This window comes from Furipterus horrens, unplaced genomic scaffold, assembly GCF_987537825.1.
Source record: "Furipterus horrens unplaced genomic scaffold, mFurHor1.1.pri manual_scaffold_3, whole genome shotgun sequence".
Lineage (NCBI taxonomy): Eukaryota > Metazoa > Chordata > Mammalia > Chiroptera > Furipteridae > Furipterus > Furipterus horrens.
In genome coordinates, this window is record NW_028327173.1 from 166,197,121 (window position 1) to 166,215,392 (window position 18,272).

The 18,272-nt window shown below is 39.9% G+C and overlaps 1 protein-coding gene across 2 annotated transcripts in view; it reads left to right on the forward strand.

The window, feature by feature from the left end:
• Nucleotides 1-1,619: 1,619 nt before the first annotated feature.
• The window catches only part of APH1B (aph-1B gamma-secretase subunit), a 31,843-nt gene continuing 15,190 nt past the window's right edge, over nucleotides 1,620-18,272 (forward strand). The window contains exons 1-4 of one of the 2 annotated variants that reach the window (XM_090270728.1): nucleotides 1,620-1,788; nucleotides 3,081-3,251; nucleotides 8,477-8,547; nucleotides 9,311-9,433. In XM_090270728.1, the coding sequence (XP_090126854.1) occupies nucleotides 1,676-1,788; nucleotides 3,081-3,251; nucleotides 8,477-8,547; nucleotides 9,311-9,433 (478 nt within the window). In that variant the 5' untranslated portion in view covers nucleotides 1,620-1,675. Of the gene's footprint in view, nucleotides 1,789-1,819; nucleotides 1,996-3,080; nucleotides 3,252-8,476; nucleotides 8,548-9,310; nucleotides 9,434-18,272 lie in introns of those variants that run through there. The other variant, XM_090270729.1, reaches the window with a different exon arrangement.

Below are 18,272 nucleotides of genomic sequence, written 5' to 3' on the forward strand. Positions count from 1 at the left end.
TAAACAAAAATTTTTTTTTTAAAGTTGCTATAATTGACTATTAAATTTAGCTCTATGCTTCCTGGGAGTCAAGGAGTATGAGTTAGCTCCCATACAGTGCATATGAATTTGTCAGGAGAAACAACTTTTTTCTAGCACTGAACTCAAATAATAAAGCATGGATCTATTAGATATATTGAACAATGATACTGAATCAGTTTTAGAAAATATTCAGGGGAAAAATGTTGATGGCCATTTCTTGTATAAAAATCTTAACTTATGCCAAGGACACGAGCACATTATGCTTCTGTGAAGGCATTTCTGCACAGAGCTAAAGTAATAGAATTGCATTTGATAACTTTCATTTAGGACAGACCCCAAAGGATCTAATGGTGTCACTCTACCCCTTTGAACTGTTGTCTCAACCTCAGTTTTGATAGGTGCTGGATATTTCAAAATGAAGAAGTATTCTGTGGAGTAAATGGAAAAAAAAATATATATATATATATACACACACATATATATGTGTTAAATGGGCAAAGGTGATATTTTACTATTAAATTAAATACCTGCAGTTGTATTATTTGAGGGACCATTTCCAGAGGTGGCCTGCAAAACATCTTCATTTAGGTCCCAACTTCTGTCTACTGCTGTTTTTCTTTCAATGTTAATTTCCAAGAGCTTTATTCATGATAGACATTAAAGAATGAGTAAGAATGACTAACACTTACATAGCACTTAATGTACTGGCACGATCCTCAAAATAACCCATGAGGTATTATTCATATTATTCCCATTAAACATGGAAAAAAATCTTAGATGTGAATGATCAAAGAACTTAACCTTCTGGTTTTAGTTTTTAAATCTCTCAGAAATTTAAAAATGAATATAAAATAGCAAAAGTTTACAAGTTCCAATTTTTACATTATTTCATTAACTGAGCATATTCAGTGAGCTGTGGAAACAACAAAGACCAAAACAAAGCCCCTGCCCCCCAAAAGTTTATTTTTAATGGGGGAGACAAGTGGGCAAATAAAAACAGAGCAAGAAGATATTACCATTACTTTTTTGAAGACCTGGGGTCGGGGGCGGGTAACAAATAAAACCAACTAGAGAACGCAACTCTTAGAAGGACAGCTTGTTCCATTACTATTTCATCCTTTTCTCGTCTCTGTGAGTTACCATCTGGGTACCGCTATCCCACCTTGGATTTAATACATGATGAAGCACGAAGTTCTCACAACTATGCAAATTAAAAGATTTGCTTAAAAAAAAAAAAAAAAGACTCCTTTATTTAGAAATGGATTCCTGTCTCAGTCCGGCGCTGATCTTCTTTAGTTGATCTGGAATCTTAGGGGAGGTCCTCAGTCACTCTCTTAGCCTTACGGCAGCCGGCACCGGTGGCCTGATTTATGTGTTTCTGCAGCGAGACGTAAACCGGGGCGCTACGACGCCGGCATTAAAACCGCCAGCTAACTCAGCGCCGGCCAAGAAGGGTCCCCGGACGCTGGGTGTAACTGAAAGCCGGGCCTTGACGCCCGCGCCCCGCCCCGCTCCACCGCTGCGGCCAGCCCGCGCCGCGCCACGCGCCGCGCGCCACGCCCGCGCCACGCCCCGCGCTTAGCTGTGCTTGCGCCCGGCGCACTGGAGCAGCTCGCGTCCCTGCCAGGGCCCGCGGCGCGCTTTTCCGGTCGCCATGACGGCGGCCGTGTTCTTCGGCTGCGCCTTCATTGCCTTCGGGCCTGCGCTTGCTCTCTACGTCGTCACCATCGCTACGGAGCCGTTGCGCATCATCTTCCTCATCGTCGGGTGAGGCGGTAGCGCTGGAAAACCCGTACCGCGGGCTCCCCTCCCCCCGGGGGGTACTGGCGACTCCCGGCGTCCCTACCAAACCGCCGGACAGTGTTGGGCTTCGGAGGGAAGAACGGTTGAGATGAGTGGAGCCGAGATCCCGCTCCTCTGGGACTCCTCACCCGCCTGCAAGGGTCAGCGGGCTCTGGTGAAGGAGCTCACACTGTGGGTCTCAGGAAACCCCGATACTTGGCTCCTGAGCCGAGTTTTTGCTTAGGGTCCGTGGGTGCGCTATAGTGAGTCGTAAAGCCACTTAAATTATTCGAAAATATGTGGATAAGTTCAAATATGCATGTTTTATTTTTCTGGAGATGGGATTACAAAGTTAACTTTAGGTTCTGACAGGCTTCTGTAACCCCACAGGGGTTAAGAGCCAAAGCACCTGCGCATCAATGTTTTAAAACATACTGATGCCGAGCCCCTACCCCCAGATCAACTAAGTCGGAATGCCTGGAGGGCGGGATTCAGACCATGGATTTTTCTTTTTAAAAACTCCTCAAGTGATTCAGGTGTGCAACCAAAGATTGGAAACCTGTACAAACAGAAACACCTGTCCGTGGTTTTCTTTTCAAGAGCTTGGTAAATACCGAACTCTGGTGGTGAATATGGTCATAATCCCAGGTTTCCTCCGGCAGCTCCTTCTGAGGCTTCCCACGTGCCCCTACACCCTTGAGTCTCACTTGGCACCAAGAGAAAACAGGCTGGCAGGCCAGTGATGCTCACCTTTTCTGAGTTTCTTCACTTCTCACTATTGAAAGTGCTGCATCACATTATCATTTAAAAAGCGCTAGAGATTTGGGCAAAAGGTTTGTAAAGCTTGTTACAGTCATTAAAATCCACAGGAATGCTGTAAAAACCAGGCCTGGGAAATTGACCTAGATCAGAGCACAGGTTTTCAACTTATGGATTTTATACCAGCCACTCTGTTAATAAGAGATGTAGACTTTTTTTTTTTTCTGGAAAAGACATTTATATTTGCACATTAGTGAGCAAAGCAGTAATTAGGAAGCATAGCAAATAAAGTTTCCAGCTAGACTTGGCAAATAGTCTGCAGATATACTTAACAAATAATAGGATCATTGAAAAGAGTGATTGTTAGGAAAAATCCCAAATTCCTTTTGGATTGCATGTTCATCTCACCAGGGAAATTCACCACCGATTAAGAACAGTGGAGCATCACTTTAGAAACACTTTAAAAAAATTAATACTGTACTTATGTTTACTTGTGACTTTTCCCCCTGAATTTTCAGAGCTTTCTTCTGGTTGGTATCTCTACTGCTTTCATCCATTGTCTGGTTTGTGGCAAGAACCATTACTGACAACAAAGATGAATCAATACAGAAATATCTGCTGATCTTTGGAGTGTTAATCTCAGTCCTTATCCAAGAGATGTTTCGATTTGCATATTATAGACTTTTAAAGTAAGTTAAATATTTGTTTACCTTTTCCCCAGTTAGTTTGTATATGATTTAGGAATTTGAAACATTGTAGTGGGGTATTTGAGGATCCATGCCTTCCTTCAGAGTTTGAAGCCAAGCGATTAGGACATTTCCAACCTGAAAATACTGAGTAGTTTCGTTGGCGGCGGCAGCCGTCCGTCTCGAGAGACGATGGTGTAGCTTCTTAAGAGTCTATCTGCACCGCCGAGAATGGCTGTGCAGTCCGACTCGGGAGTGACACGGTATCTGTCTCCTCCCGTGTTGAATCGACATCTTGCGATGACGCTGGAGTGTCCTCTCCAGTGGAGCTGAAGCTACAGAGCCTGGGCAGGGTGATATGGAGGGTCTGCTGTTGCCCATGCAGCAGACCCCCCCTCTCTTCGCAGCTGAAGGGTCCAAGGGAAAGACGGAGTCAATACAGCTTGGCTTCAGGTGCGCCGCAGGAGTTGCCGGTGTTGACTACAACGTCAAACCGCCTTAGGGACTCCGGCTCCGGATTTTCTGTCGGGGTTTACTCCCTTAGCCTTTCCCCTGAAGAGGTATGCCGCAAGGCGGAGGTTTTTTGGAATCAGAGTTTTCCTTCTCTGATGTGCCCTGACTGGAAGATCGAACCAGCGACACTTAGCTTGCAGGCCGATGCTCAATCCACTGAGCCAAACCAGCCAGGGTTACTGAGTAGTTTAGTCTGTAGATATTCCTTCCTTCATTCACTCATTCAAAAAATATTTTTTGAGAAATTACCCAGTGCCAGTCATTATTCTAGGCACGGTGGATATATCATGATTAAAACTGTTTCTACCTCATGGAGTTTATATTATAGTGGAAAGAGACAACAAAAGAATGAATAAGAAAATACATCATATATTAGAAGATAATAAGTGCCACAAAGAAAAATAAGCTAGAGAAATACAGAAACAACAAAAAACCATGCCACCTTAGAATTTATATCAACTTCCCTTTGCCACCAAGTAAAATAAATAATTCTTAGAGATTATACCTACCATTATTTTAATTGTATTAGGGAAAATAGGAGTTCATTCTGTGATATTTAATGTGATTTCATATCTGTAATAGAAAAACATTTTTAAAAAAGACATGTGGATGAGTTCCCTTTAGGGAACATTAGGCCAGAAAGTAGGTCATCTGGGAGTCATGAGAGCCTCACATGAAACCAGTGATTTGAAACACAGCTTGAATTTAGAACCATGTTTTCTTTCAGGCAGTCATGAGATTGGCTTTGATTATGTAGTAACACTTAGAATGATAAATGTCCTATCTCTTAACCTTTCAACAGATGAGATAGTTAAGCCACACCATGAATTTCATGGATGTAACCAAGATAGAACCTCAACAGTGTCTCTTATAATAACTTCTGGAAATTTGTTCTTGCTGATATGTTAGGCTTTCAACATTTTTTACTAGTTGCTTCTAATAACAGATACTGAAATTTAATAAGCAATTTAAATTACAAGTTGAAAACTATGAAGGTGTTGCTTACAAGTAAAAGTCATATCTTAGAAAAGGTTTAAAATGAAATTTCCATTAGTTCTTAGAAATATTAAAAAGCAAGTCACAAATATCAGAGATAAAATTTACGTTTCCATGGGAATACAATATCCTTAACAGATGGACAGTCATCTGTGATTGAATGTCTCTAGTATGCAGCAGTTACTACCATTCCAAAATTAAATTTTGAATGTTATTCAGATAATCAAAATCTTCTTTCTGACCTCTGCCCTACTCAAGAACCACACAGTCAAATGAAATCTCTGTCACATGGTAGTCATCTTGTCTCTTTCACAGCTGAACATTCCTCATTTCTTCACTTGGCCCTCGAAAGACATGTCTATGGCTTCCAAGCCTTTCCTTGTCTCTGTCCTTTTATGTCAGTAGTCATGTTCCTTTTTGTCAGTGCCTGCAGTTTACCAGTGCTCAGGAGCCAGAGTACTCTGCTGTGAAGGCAGTAGTGCAGAGGACAGCAGCCCTTCCTGCCCTTGACTGGGCACTGTACTCTGAAGAACTCCACCTCAGATTGCACTGGGTTTTCCTGTCAGCAACATCTTTGGCTCATGTTGGTTTTGAATTTTTACATATGATGATTCTAATTTTGAAGCAAAATCTTGAATAGATTTTCACAGTTTAAGATATGGATTTAGTAAGCCTTTAGGACTTTTGATTCTAAAACCTGACTTACCTAGAGTGGCTGAATAGGTATCTGCTTTTTTCTTCACAGTTCCCACCTGAAATGCAACTCTGCTGGCACTAATCTGTGGGTTCCAAAGGGCTACACATTGAACATTGGTTGACATTTTTAATGAGGGGAGTGAGGGAATAGGGCCACATGCAAAAGGAATTATATCTGTCAGTCTGCAGGCTCTCATGCCAGCAAGTTCAGAGAAGCCTCCTTGGCCTTCTGTAAAAACTACATTTACTGCTCCAGAAGGACCTTTGGAAGTTTGCAAAAAGATATTAGGACAAACCTGTATTAACAGGTGCCTTTGGTTGCCTTTGCAAAATGCATCTTTAGCAAGCCTTTGGAATATTGTACAATATCTTTCTAGCAGATTTTAGAAATGTTGGATGTTATGTAATTACGTGTTAAAACAAATTTGAGGATTATGATGCTTTATTCATGACTAACATTTATATAGATACATTTAAGTTCCTATCTTATGCTACACTACATTTAAATATAGGCACGGTTTAATCAATGTTTTAAGTATTCCACTGCCAAAGTACATTTTGAACATTTAAATTTAAAGCACTGCCTCAATAAAAGTTTTGCTATCTGAATTTGATGCCAAGATGAAAATATGGAGAGTTTGCACCAGTATTTTTTTAAACATATGGACTTGAGTCAAAATATTTATCATTGCAGTCTAATACCATTTTTTTTATGGGTCAGGCCTTAGGAACAGGACTTCATCTTGAATGAGTGAATTGTAACTTTCAGCCTAGCAAAGAATTACACTGTAAGAAATTGGCTTATGGCCACAAGTGATAGCCCTTTCTACCTTAATTTCTTTTTAAAAATCCAAGTTATGGTCCTGTATGTACATTGCCTAAAACATACATTAAAATTTTTTGGCTTGGATTGAAGCTTTTGCAGTTTAATTCAATTTTGTCTTGTACTGCTAATACTGTAAATATTCGGTAATTTTAGAAACTCTTCCATTTATTAAAAAATAGTTAAGATAATCATTGCTATAATTTCTTAAAAGGCATAAGTATTTTTAAAAATTTCTGAAATGGTGTCTTTAATTTATATGTATATTTCTTGGTAATGTCCCTCTTTTATACACACGTACAAAAAAGTCAGAACAAATGAGAAAGATGGAATGATTTATCAGTAGTTTTTCAAAGTTTGTATTTAAAGAACTTGGGCTTTTCCTATTTTGTCCTCGGAAACTGTAATAAATGAAAACAAAGAATTTTCCATTTCAGTACAGTGGTCATATTAAGTACACTGTCCCTTACACCATCTGTTGTGTGTTCTGTCAGGAACACAGAAACTGATGGGGTTTGTACTTTTTCAGTTCCTAATTTAGACATGGAGAACTGTTGGTGCATGAGACCTTTCCTCTCAACAAGCTTGTAATGTAGAATGAGGAAGTTTATTAACCCTTGAGTTTATATACTTAATATCGTTATCATAGCAGTACTTTGCTATACCAAATAACAAAAAGCTTTTATTTATTATAAGCAATTTATATAAAATAGAAATCCTACAAAACGTATTGATTTCATTATATCATTATACTTGTTTGTTGATGGAGATTATTACTACTATCTATGTTTCTAAGCTTTAATTAGCATTTCACAACATTCTGGTAACAGATAAGCATATTTTTTAGGAAAATTGGACATTTTAGTTGGTTACTGCTTCAGAGAAAGATGTTGACAATCATCGATTGGCTCATGTCCTTGCTACCAAGTGATCCTATCAAATGGAGATCACTGAAATGGCAAATTGTTTCTTTTGAGTCTAGAAAAGCAAAAGGCCTTTTCTGTTCTGCTTATTACTGTTTTGGTTGAACTCTGCATTGTCTTTAATTTAGTGATATTTATATTTATAGTAGATATAATTTAAATATCTTCTGAGTCAAGATCCTTGTTGCAGGTTTCTAGCCAGCAAGGGTTAGTAATAGTGCCAGAGTGGAACGGGCCAGACATACCTTGCATTCTAATACATCTGTGTTGTCCACAACAGAAGCACAGATATGATCACTCTAAGGAGCATTTTTTATTAAGCGATATTCTAATCTTTCATTCAGGTATTTATTTAGCTTCTTTTCTGAGGGTAGCATTTTCTTTAAGATTTATTTGTTTATTTTTAGAGAGAGGGGAAGGGAGGGAGAAAGAGAGAAAGAGAAACATCGATGTGAGAGAAAAACATCGATCAGTTACCTCTTGTACACGCCCCGACCAGGAACCCGACCCACAACTCAGGCATGTGCCCTGACCAGGAACTGAACAGGTGACTTTTTGCTTTGCAAGATGACGCCCGACCAACTGAGCCACACTGGTCGGGGCCTGAGGGTAGCATTTTATTCTCTCCTGAAGCCTGTTTGGGCCGGGGGATATGAAACAAATAGGTAAAATAGATGACCATATGATTAAATGCCCATGTAGGAGTTCAGACCATCGATACTGTAGGATTTAAGAGAAAGGAGAAATAATGATTACCAGTCATTGGTGAAGGTGGTTTCTTTGAGAAATTGCTGCCGGAACTAAGACTTTGAAAGTTCAGTACAATTGAGGTTCTACAGAATGGAAGCTAGAAGGGAGGGTGGCAGAATAAGTACAGCCCAGGGGCGGATAAAACAAAATACCAACACAATGGGATTGAAGATATATTTCTTTGGGAATAGGAAAGATTCAGAGTGGCAGATGCCGCAGGATATTGAATTAAGTATTTAAGCTTGGGAAGTAGTCAGAAGTATTGCTTTTTTTCTGATGGCTTGTTTACTTATATTTTTCTTATTTTTCTCTTTTATGTGAAAGATAAAAGGCAAAAGTGGGTTAGAAATTATGGCTGATTTTAGGTAATTGAAAGTTTGCTGGGTTTTTGTTTAAATGGATTTTAGGTTTAGAGTATAACCTTGTCAAATGCCTCAGTAAGTAGCTGTATTATGAAGTATCTTGTGTATTTTTCTGATATACTACTTTTTCTTTTAAAAAAAATTACCTGTGTGGTGTTATTTTAGGAAAGCCAATGAGGGTTTGAAGATTATAAACCCAGAGGAGACAGCACCTTCTATGCGATTGCTGGCCTATGGTAAGTTAGAACCACATGGTATCATTAAGGAAAAGAAAAATCAAATTTGGCATAAAAGCCATTTTTATCTTTTATATCTTTGTAGATATAGTATTTTATTAGTGTCTTGGTCTCTTGGTGTACATTGTTTATTTTCCAGTTTTTCAGGGCCCTTAGGTAAAGGGAAGTGATTGCAGGTGTGTGTCCATTAAATATTAGCCAGGGTTGAAAGTTAATTAACAATTTCTAAGTGAGGTTGCTGTTACCTTCTCTGAGCAGTTACCATGACTTTGGTTGTACTAAGAGGACTCTTTATATTACTACAGTTAATACCTCTGCATAGGTACATAAGTTGAATCACCCAGTTTGGCCCAGGGATTACTCATGATAATTAATGCACAGTCACCCTTCAAGTGCAATTCCCAGTTTCAAGCCGTCAAACTTGATGTTTGTAACATGCAGACTGTTATAAACTAAAGCCAGGGCTTTAGTGTCATATGCATCTCTATCTCATCTAATGCTTCTGTGCCTGCTAGATCCTTTTTTCTTTTTCTTTTCTTTTCTCTGCAACATTCCACTATTCATTTCCTTTCCTTTACCCCCTTCTCACTCGATTCATCATTCAGCCAAGCCCAGCCTTTTCTGAGGCAGCTTTCCACTGTTTTTCCACCGGCATGTGCATCCTTTCCCCTCCAACAAAACAGTATTTCCAAGTCCTTGGAAATTTTATTTGAAGACAAATCATAGCATGAAAGAGTTTAACAATATTTTTGTTTCTCTTTAGTTTCAGGCCTGGGCTTTGGAATCATGAGTGGAGTATTTTCCTTCGTAAACACCCTGTCAGACTCATTGGGACCAGGCACAGTGGGCATTCATGGAGACTCTCCCCAGTTCTTCCTAAGTTCAGGTATGTTCCTGGTACCTGTGAGTGTTCAGGCTTCTGGGCTAAATGATCATTTCCTACTGGAGTTCCCTGGCTTAGGAACTTAAGTGAAGAAATTTATGTTTTACTTTGTAAAGGCTGTTAGACACCACAGGGTAAAGGACCTAGGAAAATAAAAAGTTTGGTTAGAGTATTTTAGAATTTTAGAGTGGAATTTAGCTTGTACAAAGTTTATGTTATTATATTAGTAATGTTGCTGTATTGTTGATATATTACAAGCAAATTTTTATAAGCTGTATGCTCTTTTTTGTTTTTATTAATTTCTATTTACCTTAATATAAGCCCTCATCTTTTAAAAATTATATTTTATTGATTATGCTATACAGTTGTCCTGATTTTCCCCTTTAGTCCCCCTCCACCCAGCACCCCCCACTCCCTCAGGCAATCCCCCCACCATCGTTCATGTCCATGGGTCATGTGTGTAAGTTCTTTGGTTACTCCATTTCCTATACTGTACTTTACATCCTCTTGGCTATTTTGTAGCTACCTATTTGTACTTTTTAATCCCCTCACCTCTTCACCCACTTCCCCAAACCCCCCTTCCTTCTGGCAGCTATCAAAATGCTCTCCATATCCACAATTCTGTCTCTGTTCTTCTTGTTTGTTTAGTTTGTTTTTCAGATACATCTGTTGATAGATATGTATTTTTGCCATTTTATTGTTCATAGTTTTGATCTTCTTTTTCTTAAATAAGTCCCTATAACATTTCATATAATAATGGTTTGGTGATGATGAACTCCTTTAGTTTTCTCTTGTCTGAGAAGCTCTTTATCTGCCCTTTAATTCTAAACAATGGCTTTGCTGGGTAGAGCAATCTTGACTGTAGGTCCCTGCTTTTCATGACTTTGAGTATTTCTTGCCAATCCCTTCTAGCCTTCAAAGTTTCTTTTGAGAAATCAGCAGACAGTCTTATGGGAACTCCCCTGTAGATAACTGCTTTTCTCTTGCTGCTTTTAAGATTCTCTCTCTATCTTTAACCTTTGACATTTTAATTATGATGTGTTCTGGAGTGGGCCTCTTTGCATCCATTTTATTTGGGATTCTGTGCTTACTGGACCTGCATGTCTCTTTCCTTCACCAAATATGGGAGTATTCTTTCATTATTTTTTCAAATAATTTCCAATTTTTTGCCCTTTCTCTTCTCCTTCTGGCACCCCTAAGATGCAAGTGTTGGACCTCTTGAAGTTGTCCCAGGGGCTGCTTATACTATCCTCATTTTTTTCTGATTTTTTTTCTTGTTGTTGTTCTGATTGGTTGTTTTTTCTTTCTTATGTTCCAAATCATTGATTTGATTCTCAGCTTCACCCACTCTACTGTGGTTTCCCTGTATATTGTTCTTTATTTCAGTTACTGTATCCTTCATTTCTGACTGGATCTTTTATATGGTGCTGAGGTTCATACTAATTTACTTGAGCATCCTTACAACCAGTGTTTTGAACTCTGTACCTGATAGATTGCTTATCTTCATTTTATTTAGCTCTTTTTCTGGAGTTTTGATCTGTTTTTTCATTTGGATCATGTTTTTTTGTCTCTTCATTTTGGGAGCCTCCCTGTGTTAGGTAGAGCTGCTTTGACTCCGTGTCTTGGTAGTGTGGCCTAATGTAGTAGTTGTCCTGTAGGGTCCAGTGGCACAGTCTCCCCTATCACCCAAGCTGGGTACTCGAGGTACGCCCTTCATGTGGGCTGAGTATACCTTCCTCTTGTAGTTCAGCCTTGGTTGCTGTTGGCAGATCAATAGGAGGAATTTACCCAGGCCAGTCAGCTGCAAGGACTGGCTGTGACCTCTTGCTCACCAGCCTCCGCCCTCCGTGGAAGATCAGTTGTGCAGGGTCAGTGTGGTGGTGCTGACATGATCTGTAGCTGTCCACTGGGTGCACTGGCCCTGGGGGTTTCCCGGGTGGTGCAGGCCAAGGTCAGCTACCCTCCACCCCATGTTTTGCCTGGACCACCCTGCCTGAGCTATAAAGCAGTCTGAGATGGTTTCTACTTGTACAGGGCTTAGAGATTCCCAGGCAAATCCAAGCTGTGAATCTAGGCTGACTGCTGCTAGTGCTGGGCCTGGATCTCAGTGAGGCCAGCTCTTGATTTTTTGAGAGGATTTAGGAAGTTGTGCAGTATGAGCCAAGACCAGCCATTCATATTGAAAAGAAGCTTGGTTGGGTCTGTAAGTTGGGTGGGGTGGAGTCTCTGGGGATCTCCAAGTCAGGTCAAACAGTGTTAGCCAGGTTGATGGAGTCTCAGATATGGCCAGCTTGCTGGCTCTGTGATACTCTGTGGGGAGAGGGTTTAGAAAAGGGACAATGGCTTTTGTTCACTTTGATGCCAGACACTTCAGTTTCTCCCCATATGCCACTGGTGCCTTTCAGGCTGCTGCCACAGGGCTGGAGCTCAGAGTAGGTGAGTCCATGTTTTGGTTCTTTAAGAACTATGTGGAGCTCCAGAAGTTCCTTCCACTGATTTAATCTCCACTGGTTTTTGCAGCTAGAGTTATGGGGACTTATTTTCCTGGCACTAGAACCCTGGGCTGGGGGGCCTGGTGTGGGTCTGTGACTCCTTGTTCCCAAGATATTCCTCCTGAATCTTTATCCACCACACATGGCTGTGGGACCAGCCCATTCTGTGTCTGTAGCCCTCCTACCAGTCTGGATGGATGTGATGCCTTTAATTCTATAGTTCTCAGACTTATATTCAACTCTTACTTCTGACAGCAACCAGTGATGATTGTTCTATATTTTAGTGGTAATTTTGATGTGGTTGTGTGAAGAGGCAAGCCATGACTGCCTACACTACCATCGTGACTGAAAGCCCTAATCTTTAATTAATTTGTTACCTTGGTCCCTTTTTGGGATATGCAGTATAATTTAATCTTGAAATTGAGAGGGAAAAATGGTTCTTGTTTAATGTGAAGTAATGTCATATATCTAAAAATGTATACTTAAACATCTATCATTTAAAGAATAACTCATCGTCCCTGTTTCATAGGAACTGGAATATTAGCAAGAACTTAGAGCCCTTATTCCTCATCACTCCTCCCTCACAGATCACCATTGTCCTGATTTTGAGGTATTAACTCCCTGGTTAATCAGGTTTGAAAGTTAGGTTTTTAACATATATACACTTTTTTTTACAAGGTATTGGGTTGGCCAAAAGTTGATTTAGTTTTCTGAACCATGGCCACCATGGCTCTAGTAGTACCTAGTTGTCTTTAACTTTATTTGAAACAGCTTTGTTAGATTGTATTGTGACAGCTATCATATCAGCATGCATTACCAAAAAAACGTATCAGACTTCTGGTCAAGATGGAGGCATGGGTAGACACCCTTAGCCTCCTTGCACAACCATAGAGAGAATTACAACCAGATCTCAAATCACACCCAAAACTGTCAGAAAATAAAGCTGTATGGAAGTTCGACAACCAAAGATTTAAAGAAGTCACTTTTGTCCAGACGGGTAGGACAGGCAGAGTCACGGAGACGGGCAGAGACGTGGTGTGGCGCAGAGAGGTGGCAACGGTGGTGGCAGATGGATGGTCCCACACTCACACGTGGTGGATAAAAATTGGGAAGGACACCCTGGGAGCAGGCAATCCCAGCCACCGGCCAAACTGCACAGCCCAGGGTTCCAGCACTGGGAAGATAAATCCGCATTACCTCTGGCTGTAAAAACCAGTGAGAGTTAGGGTAGCGAAAGAAACAGCCGAATTTTTACCACTTAAAGGGACTGCATGGACTTAGAACGTACTCAAACCCACCCGCTCTGGGATTCACCACCAGGGCAGCTGCTGGAGGGCTCCAGTCACACCCTGGAAGTTGGTGAAGTGACTGGAAATGGGGCAATTGCTGGCAAACCTCCAGAAGCCAGGCAGTGGCACAGTCCCATCTCCAAGTCCTCTCTCTAAACCAAGACACAAAGCTGTGAAGCCATTTGCCCCACTCTGGCAATTTCCTAAGACTTCACCACATACAATTTACAGGTGCCTTTTCTACATAGACCATGCTACTAAGACAGGAAGTCAAAGCAGCTCTACCTAATACACAGAAACAAGCACAGGGAAGCTGCCAAATTGAGAAGGCAAAGTAAATATGGCCCAAATGAAAGAAAAGAACAAAACCCCAGAAAAAGAACTAAGTGAAATGGAACTAGCCAGCCTGTCAGGTGTAGAGTTCAAAACACTGGTGATCAGGATCCTCAGAGAACTCGTTTAGTATGGCAACAACATAAAGGAAGAAAAAGAAAAATCTACATGGATCCAACAGTGAAGTGAAGGAAGCTGGGATTCAAATCAGTGATTTTGCACATAAGGAAGAAATAACATTCCACCAGAACAGAAAGAAGAATAAAGAATTCAGGAAAACGAGGATAGGCTTAGGAACCTCTGGGACAACTTTAAATGTACGAACATTTGAATTATAGGAGTGCCTGAAAGAGAAGAGGAAGAGCAAAAAATGGAACACTTATTTGAAAAAATAATGAAAGAAAACTAAGCTAATTTGGCGAAGGAAAGACATGCAAGTCCAGGAAGCACAGAGAACCCAAACAAGTTGGACCCAAAGAGGGACACACTAAGACACATCATAGTTAAATGCCAAAGGTTCAAGATAAAGATGAATTTTAAAAGCAGCAAGAGAAAAGCAGGGAGTTACCTACAAAGGAGTTCCCATAAGACTATCAGCTGATTTCTCAAAAGAAACTTTGTAGGCAAGAAGTATTCAAAGTGATGAAAAGCAAGGACGTACAGCCAAGGTTACTCTGTCAAACAAAGCTATCATTTATAATGGAAGGGCAGGTAAAGTGCTTCCCAGACACGGTGAAGCTAAAGGAGTTCATCATCACCAAGCCATTATTATATGAAATGTTAAAGGGATACATTTAAAAAAAAGAAGATCAAAACTATGAACAGTAAAATGACAACAAACTCATAAACTATCAACAAATGAATCTAAAAAAAATAAGCAAACAACTAGAACAGGAACAGAATCATAGGTATGGGGATCATTTGAAGAGTTACCAGTGGGGAAGGGGAAAAGGGAGAAAGTGGGGAAAAGGTGCAGGGATCAAGAAGCATAACTGGTAGGTACAATATAAACAGGGGGACATTAAGAATAGTATGGGAAATGGAGAAGCCAAAGAAATTACATGCCGGACCTATGGACATGAACTAAGTATGTGTGTGTGGAATTGCTGGAGGGAAAGGAGGTACCAGGCAGAGGGGGGTCAAAAAGGAAAAATAGGGGCAACTGTAATAGCATAATCAATAAAATATACTTAAAAAATAAAGTATTCTATAAGCTCTTTAAAAAATAAAACATTCCATAATTAGAATATTTTTAATGATTATAGTACTGAGTGTCAGGTTTTTAGAACAAATGTAATATTAATAGTAAAGTCTGTTAGAGTCCAATATAAATGAACAATATAAATGAACAAAACATAATCGAGGGGGGGCGGTTTACTGCTACGGGTCTCTCTATTTTCTTAAATTGGCCTGTTATACTGCTTACATCAGCAGCTTTCCTTCGGTTCTGAAGTGGCATTCTCCTAATGGAACTGTTTTTCGGCTTCTCTCACTAGGTGGTGCTAGTTCATTTTGGTGAGCTAGTTTGTTTTCCTAGGACTAGCTTTGAATGATTCTTTTGGAAGAAAGTAAAAGAAACATATGCTAGCAGTTTGAGGATTGCATCTGTAATTTGTATAAATTCACAAGGAAACAAACTATTTAATGTCTAGCTAAGTTAGGATGGCAGGCTGACCTGCTGTGAATAGGTACCTATAGTGAAAGAGCAGCTTTCGCTTTATCATGCGCAGGAGTTCATTTGTTATAACATTGTTCTTTGGAGCATAAACTTTGAATTCTACATTTAAGAAATTACTTTAAAAAAAATAATCTCTAATTTGTATATATTTTTGTTTGTTATTTATAATTGCTATTGTTACCATTAATTCAGGGATGAGAACATCTTTAATTTTTCAGTTAAATCTATAAGCTTATATGTTTAACATTCTATTATACTGCTTAAGTAATAAACTAAATAGGAATATGGGGGTTATTAATTAGTATATCTATGTTAGTATAAGATATATACTATGTGATACCTGCATGCACATGGGTTTTCATAGTACAGGTAGTAGCACATGGTATAGTTTATAAATAACATAAGTTAATTCTGTTTTATTTGTTATTGTGTAGTAGACTAGCATTAACTTATATTAGAATCATTTCCATTTCTTAGTAATGCTATATAGACAAAAGTATGGGACTTGGAATCCTGAGTTCGAGTCTTATCCTGGCTCATTAATTTAGCATTTGTAACAAGTCCATTTGATCATTTAATTACTCATTTCAAATAATTATTAAGCATTTTTATTCAGTAGGAGTTACACCAAGCTATGAAAATACATCTCAGTAAATGTCTGTACCTCCCACTCATAGGAGGGAATAAAGACAACAGCTAATTATAATAAAGTAAATACTGTGTTGGGGGGGAACATGAGCACACAGAAGACAAGCTCTAACCCGTGCTCAGCTGGTATTGTACTTCTTTGTAGTACTTACTGCAGTTGTAGTAATTGGTCAACTGTAGTTATTTGATTACGTCTTTCTCTCCAACCAGATGCTAAGGACTGTCTGTCTTGTTTATTGCAGTATCCCTAGCACCTTGTGGCCTATTTTGTTTTTAGATGGACTGATAAATATTTATTTTAAAAAATGAAAGCTAGACACAGCTTATGGAAGAAGTGCTATTTGAGTAGAGACTTAATGGATGAATGCAGTCATGCCCAGGGAATATGTGCTGAGAGTTGTGTCACTAGGCAATTTTGTCCTTGTGCGAACATCAGAGTGCACTTACACAAACCTAAATGGCATAGCCTGCTACACAGCTGGGCTATATGGAATAGCCTATTGCTCTTAGGCTACAAGCCTGTACAGCATGTTACTGTATAAAACAATATAAGATTTAATCAAGCACAAGAGAAACTGATACAATCAGGAGACACAGTAAACACGAGAGGTATGAGGCTACTGCCCGCAAAGTCAGCACAGAAAGACCACTAAGCCTTTCTCTGGGAGAAGTCAGTACTGTCAGACCACATACAGAGTATTGTGTTCAGTTCTGAGCATTATGATTTAACTGAAGAACTGAAATTGGTATAGAACATTGTCAGTAGGTTGAAAGATCTAGAAGCTGTGTACTATGACGTATGATTGAAGGAAGGAGGAATATTGATCTTGAAGAGAACTGACAGTTAGAGGGATGGGAGAGAGCCATTTTTGTCCCAGTTTGTCATTCCTCTGTAATAGAATTATACATCCACATCCTTGCTTGGCCTCAGGGTGACAAGAATGTACTGTACTACCCTGCCCCTGACTTTGAGCTCACTCGTGTGACTTGAATTGGCCAATTAGTGGATGTGAGGTAAGTCAGAGGCCTAAAAAACACTCGCATGGTTGGCTTGCCCTCTTGGGCTCTGGTCATGTGCCATGAAAACATGCCCCACACAGCTAATGCCCACATAGCCTGGACCCCAGAATGAACAGGTATAGCACAGAGTGGGCCCAGCACACAGTGAGGAGCCAAACCCAGCAGCGTGCGGCAGAGCTGCCCAGCGAACGCAGCCTTGATTAGTCAAAGCCCAGTCAGCCTTTAGTGAGCATGAGAGTGAATCCTTGTTGTTGTAACCCAGTGAGGTTATTTTTCTTTTATTCACTTTCTTTCACAATATTTTAAAGTATAATGTCTATAATGTGGCAGTTTGTTCAATGTTTAGATTTTTAAATGAAAGCTCTTTTTAAGCAAGACTATCTCAAATAACTACATTACCAACTGTGAGGTGATAGAGAAAATATAACATCTATTAATCAAAGAGAGAAATGATAGACAACAGAAATTAATCTGCAATTTTTATCATCTTCTGAATTCATTAGAATCTTAATTTCTTACAATAGTAACTTATCACAACTAACTGTGGCTCTGGCACAAAGATATCTATGTGCTATAATATGTTGTCAAGTTTATCATTATAGTTTTGCTTTTTTTTCTTTTTTTTTTTAAAGTATATTTTATTGATTATGTTGTTACAGTAGTTCCAATTTTTTCCCCTTTACTCCCCTCCACCCAGTATCTCCCTCCCCCAGCATCGCCCCCCAAGTCCATACCCATGGTTCGTAAAAAATAACTATCCCTCCCTCTCAGATATTAAGACCCTTTGTAATCTTGTAAAGGACAATGGGCGAAGGTCTCAAGCTCCTCTAGCTGCTTCAAGCTGGACATGGTCGTCGTCCTACCTACCCTTGGGTCCAGAAATCCCTAATAACAGTGGGGGTGTGGAGGGGAGGGTGGCCTTCCCACATGGGGAAGGATTGTGCAGACTCCAGGTCAGTTGGCTGTCTCCGGACAACGGCGTGCTTGGTTTAGCAGGCTGGCATCCTTGTTGTGTTCTGGGGGGCAACAGATTTGGCAAAAAGGGTTAAAAAGCATCATTCAATCCATAACTACTAGGTGACAAAAGGCAGGGATTAATTTTTCAATGTTCCACATTAGGAGAAAAAAAAAGGGGGGGGGGGGCTTCTTTGGAGGAAGGTGTGCTAGGCACATCTCGCCTGTCCAAAACCCTTTTGCCCATTATATTTAGTTTGGGCTGAGGGAAATATTTTAGGTTTCCGCCCTCTCAGACCTCTGGGCCCTTTCTGTCCAAGCCATTAGGATAGAAAAGAGAATTCAGTTTTAAAGTGAAGCCCACAGACCACCCCATTCTTCACCAACCCAGCCATTTAGTTCAGCCAAACTGTTGAGTCTCAGGAGGC